At 39.1% G+C, this 5,501-nt stretch overlaps 1 protein-coding gene across 1 annotated transcript; it reads right to left on the bottom strand.

Moving 5' to 3' along the window:
- Positions 1-2,447: 2,447 nt before the first annotated feature.
- On the bottom strand, positions 2,448-4,994 carry LOC104952349 (1-phosphatidylinositol 4,5-bisphosphate phosphodiesterase beta-1-like; the record flags this gene model as incomplete). Its single annotated transcript, XM_010779160.1, has 4 exons — positions 2,448-2,503; positions 4,357-4,522; positions 4,715-4,799; positions 4,912-4,994. Coding segments are annotated over 4 exons (390 nt in total), but the record flags the coding sequence as incomplete, so codon positions are not given.
- Between the last annotated feature and the right edge of the window lie 507 nt (positions 4,995-5,501).

Below are 5,501 nucleotides of genomic sequence, written 5' to 3'. Positions count from 1 at the left end.
ACCGTTGCTGTGATAAGTATGTTTAATTTCATTTTGTTAATATGCCTAGATTACCTACTCCCAAAAGTTATTATTGAGTCAATAATATAATACATTAACCGTTCTTTACCTGAACCTCATCATGACACAAGAGAGGACGGCAGGATTGTAATTTCCCGTGTTCAGTGAATGCAACAGAGGCAAGACACCAGACCACCCGGAGAGTTGAATGGAAATAAACATCTGTCTTATTGGCTGACAGGTACCTATCATGTGAGCTGTGACAATGTTTAAAATAAACTAGCCAGTCGGACTCAGAGTTTTTGAAGATGGACATAAGAACATTTTTTCTTAAAAAAGACGACAATTCTCAAGTGGTGGCTCACACAGCACCACCACTTGAGCCAGGTAAACAAGGTATGTAAATGTCAGTAAACTTCCAAGTTATGGGAACATGTAAGGAAAGCATACATTACAGCTACGTTGACGTTACTTTGAATCGCGCGGGTAAGCTAAACCGTTAGCAAGTAGCTATAGCTAGCCAGATATATTAAATAAACACTTTGTCATACAATCTAAATGTTGTGTTTTTTAGCGTTACCTGGTGATTTCAAAGAAAGCTCTCTGGGAAATGTTGACTTACTGTCAGTGTTCGACATGAAGCTAGAAGCTACCTCACAGTTGATCCGGAGTCCTGTCAGTTAAAGTGTTTCACAGTTAGCTTAGCTAAGCATCAACCTAGCACTGAAATATATGGATGTTATGTGACAGTATTTCTGAGAAAAAGTCAGCTGAAATGGTGGCATAGTTGCCACTGCTTTAGTATCTACAGCATGTTTGAACGTATTTGCAGCAGTAAATGTGGCTGTTTGGCCACTGACGTTGCCATAACAACACCTGCATTTAAATGTGCAACCTCTTTTTGTGACAGATTTTTGCAAGAAATTATAATTCTTCTGAATTATATTCCTATTGACAGCTAGTTTCTATGTGAACATTATGAGATGGACAGCCAGAGAGAATAAATGAAAAACAGTTATGAAATACTATATGACAAAACAAGAATACAGTTTAAGTGATTTGTAAAATATCCATAAAGAAAAATCTGTTTACAGTTCTGTTTCATATGGGTGTTGAGATATGTATCCATAGATCTCTTAATTTCTCTCTCAAAATGCACCAGATTGATGCTTTTAACTTCAATATTTAAAAAAAAATCTTCCCGGGGGAGCATGCCCCCGGACCCCCCTAGAGGAGGTGAGGACCCCCTTAGAGGATGTTAGGTCCACGGTGTTTATATGCTTATTTATACAATATGTGTGCTTATGCTAACATCATAAGACAAAAGTTGGTTCCGTGTTGTGTGTTGTGAGGACGCGCTAGAGTGAGGGGGCCCCCAAGCCAAATCTCGCTTAGGGCCCCCAAAAGTCTAGGGCCGGCCCTGCGGGGAACTATTTGTCCCATGCAGCTCTGTATGTGATGACTACTTCCATTCTTGCAAGGATAATAAATACTTGTATACTGATATTGAAGCTGAAGACGGTGATGAGTGATATTTTTCTAACAATTAATTATATTTAAATCTGTGGTTAAATGGTCTGATTGATGCATGTACTGGGGTTATGTTGGAAGTGAAGTTTCAGCAGATTGATTTGGTCCAACAAATTGTGGTCAGGAATTTTTGAACACTTAAAAAGTACAGCATTATCATTATCTGACAGAAATACAAACACAAAAACAAGAGTGAACAGAATTACAATGACATTTCCACACCTCCTCAAACCTAATTTTCTTGGTATTATTAGCCTTTATGAAATATCTCAAAGTAGGGTTTTGTGAGATTAAGATGAAAAGTTTCCCTAAAAAATACATATAATTGATCCGTTCATTTATATCATTAAAATTAAATCTTAAACTAGGTTTTCTAAAAAGTAATTGCAAAGTAGCCCAACACTACAACAAATGAATAAAAGGTTGCTCTAGTGAAGAGTGACGATTTAAAAACACTAAATAATACAATCTCTACCTCATGTTAATATTTTTGTTTTATAAATATATCCGTACCTAATTGTTTGAATTACGTGACTTGATCTACTTCTTTTTTTAAACTTTATTTGTATTTATTTTTTATTTTGTGTAAAGGAATAATGTGCAACGAAACAGGTGAATGGATACACAGCTATAGAGGACAGCAATGATTGGTGTATTTTTATGTAAACAAAATGATTAAAAGTAAATTATCATAGCTTGTAAGAGCTCAGACCCACTGAAACATTTAGGACAAGAAAAAGAAAATAACATTACACATTAAGAACAAACAACAACAGCAAAAATAACAACAGGAAATAGCAATTATTAACAACAACATTTACAGTACATAAAACAACAATGGAATACAAAATTAACAATGAAAATCAACAATATTTATTGACATTCAGTGAGGGCGAGCGGCCCTCAGCCTCACTGACCTTTTTACCCTCATCATCTTCATCATCATCCTCTTCCTCACTCTCAGCCTCCATCTCTGTTAAAATTAAAGTTAAACAAGTCTTCATCCTCATCGACTCTTCATCCACTCTTCTTCGTTTGTACACATCAAACAGCTGTAAACCTGACCCTGTGTGTTCGGCTTAAAGAGGGAATAAAACACCGTCATACACACACTCCACTTTATCAAAGTAACCGGAGAAGATTGTCGTGAAATCATTTGCACTTGACTTGCAATGTGTTGTTGTTTGTTTGAATAATAACGACAAGTCCTACCTGTGGAAATATATGTTTGTTTGATGAAATCCTTACACAATTTACATAAATGTTTTCCATATTTCCAAAACACATTTTCACATCGCACCGGTAAGACTAGAGCTGCTTTCACACCAAGTACTTGGTTCCCAGCACTTAGTTCCCCCATGGCACTAAGTACAGATCGCGTTCACACCGGAATAAGTTCCCTGAGGGAAGATTACGCAAATGAAGCCGCTGACGTCACTTCTTCTTCTTCTGCTTTGGGTTTACTGGCAGGCCGCAAACAACTTCACGGCGTATACTTCCACCCGAAGTCCCCGGCCGGAAGTCCCCGGAGTTGGGGACTGGCTTCAGAGTAAATCGCCAGAACCCCGACACCTCCTCATCACTCCACCGCTCCCATGTCTTATTTGTTGTGTTGCCTTAAGTTATTCTCTCTCCGATGGTGCGCGGGGCTAATGCTAATGCTAATAATGCTAATGCCAGCAAATACAATGGCGGCTTCACAAAACTTTTCAGAGTTTTACGGGGCGTGCAATTCGCCCAGCCAATCAGAAATTGGTACTTTTTTCTCCCCAGGATAGTCCCACCTCTCTAGCAGGCACTGAAAATGGGGGTAAAAGTTATCTGAACTAAGTTCTCTTTTTGGTGTGAACGCAAAATTCCAGGCACTAACGGAACTACACGGGAAAATTACGGGGAAAAGTACTCCGGTGTAAACGCGCCTTAGGTTAACAATTGGGTAAAGAATGAATACAATTTATAGGAAAAATTAAGATACAAGAAAACAGCTGATCAAATATCTTTAAATCATAATCCAGACACTACATGGCAAGGATAAATTATAATAGGAATGCGTAATTTTTTAGCTGATATGGATAATTACCTGCTTTGGATACCAATAAAAAAACGGATTATTCACAACCTTTTCTTTTTGCAAACCAAATCTAACTGACACCACTATTGTAAACGCTTTGATTTCATTCATTGTTCCTAGTAAAGTATAGAAATATTGCATTTGTCCAAGAATAATTTGACATGGCCTAAAAAACGTTCTTTTAAAAAAAGCCTTTGATTAAACTTGTGTTTCTATTACGCCTCTTGTAGCACTTTGGGATTACTTTTAGCAATGAAAGCTGCTTTACAAATAAAATGTTTTATTATTATTGAATGCAGGGGCTGGAATCAAACCCAAAACCTTACGATTGAAAGACGACTCCCTCACAGCCACAGCAACAAGTGTGAATGTTTGAGAGGTTTTATCGGCAAGAATCAACATTTTTTTTGGTTTTGGCTAACATTATAATCATTCCTGTGCGGACAAAAACAAACAAAATATTTGTTGTGTGGACAGGTGGCTGGAGAGGTGCCAGCTCACCAGTTTGAAAGTATCTTTGAGCAAGGCACTGAACCCCTAACTCCTCCATGGCGTCGAAAAAAGCAGCACCTTCGCTCTGACGCCTCTCCATAAATGCATGTGTTTGTGTGCATTTGAACATTTTTGTAGCTCAGAGAAATCCCGGTTCCTTCCACCTTGTTTTGTGTTTTCCTACAAAGCCTGTGAGTGTGTGGCAGCAGATTTCAGATGGATCTAAAGGCTGAAGGAGTCCTTTTGTCTTGTGTCTTTCTTACCTCCCGTGTTGTTGCTAGGAGACGCCGATTCGTGGCTCTGATTGGCCGCAAGGTCCGCCAGTCGTTTGGTGTCCGTGTTAGCCGAGGGTTTGTGGGATTTCTTGTTTTTGACGAGAATTTTTCCCATCAGCTCCTGAGGACTGGGCAGAGGGACGCCTGCCTCCAGCTACACACAAACACACACACACACACACACACACACACACACACACACACACACACACACACACACACACACACACACACACACAGATGAAGATAATTAGTCAAAACCATACAGGTGGTTAGCTAAAAACATAATTTAGTATGTGAGTAATTAAATGCATTATGCCACATTCTTCCTGTGTGTGTTACTTACAGGGTATTTGTCCAGAGGGTCAATCAGCAGCGCATCCCCGAAAATAGATTGACAGTATTCAGCCATTTTAGCCTGCTGCTTCGAACTGTTGGTGACATAAAGATAAGATGGATACATAGTTAGAAAGATACATGGATAGAAATCTTACATTTGAATCCATCTCTTGGATGATCAGAAGTAAATAATGAGATTCTCACGAGTCCACGTGGTTTTCAAAGGAGAGTATGACGGGGAAAGGTGAGGTCTTGAAGGCACACTCTGCAATCGCTTCAAGCACTTCCTGAAACAGAAAAACACAACACAAATAGCAAAACACGTAGAGCATTTTTAGCATACACATAAAAAACGAAAACTAATCAAATGTGCAAGTCAGGCCACCGGAGAACATGGAAAGTTTTCAATTCGCCTTCAGACTACTCAATTCTGAACATACTGTATCTAATGCAAATTGAGTACATATTCCATAAAACTATAAAAATGAAAAGCAGGTTCACAAACTCTGGAAAAACAGAAGATCTGTTCCAGGAAATCAAAGAGGTTGGAAAACATTGGTCACTTTTGACTCTCCCACAGTTATTTTTGTGGAGATCTTGTGATGCCAACTTCAGGATTCACTACAGAGATACTGCACCACCTCACGCACCCACACACACACACACACACACACACACACACACACACACACACACACACACACACACACACACACACACACACACACACACACACACACACACCTGATCCAGACCCTGAGGTGGTCATGTCGTAGATGAGGTCTCTGAGCGTT

The sequence above is a fragment of the Notothenia coriiceps genome, unplaced genomic scaffold, assembly GCF_000735185.1.
Source record: "Notothenia coriiceps isolate Sejong01 unplaced genomic scaffold, NC01 NC01_scaffold00019850, whole genome shotgun sequence".
NCBI lineage: Eukaryota > Metazoa > Chordata > Actinopteri > Perciformes > Nototheniidae > Notothenia > Notothenia coriiceps.
Note: the sequence above shows the minus strand (reverse complement) of the source record. Positions and strands in the feature narration are given on the sequence as shown.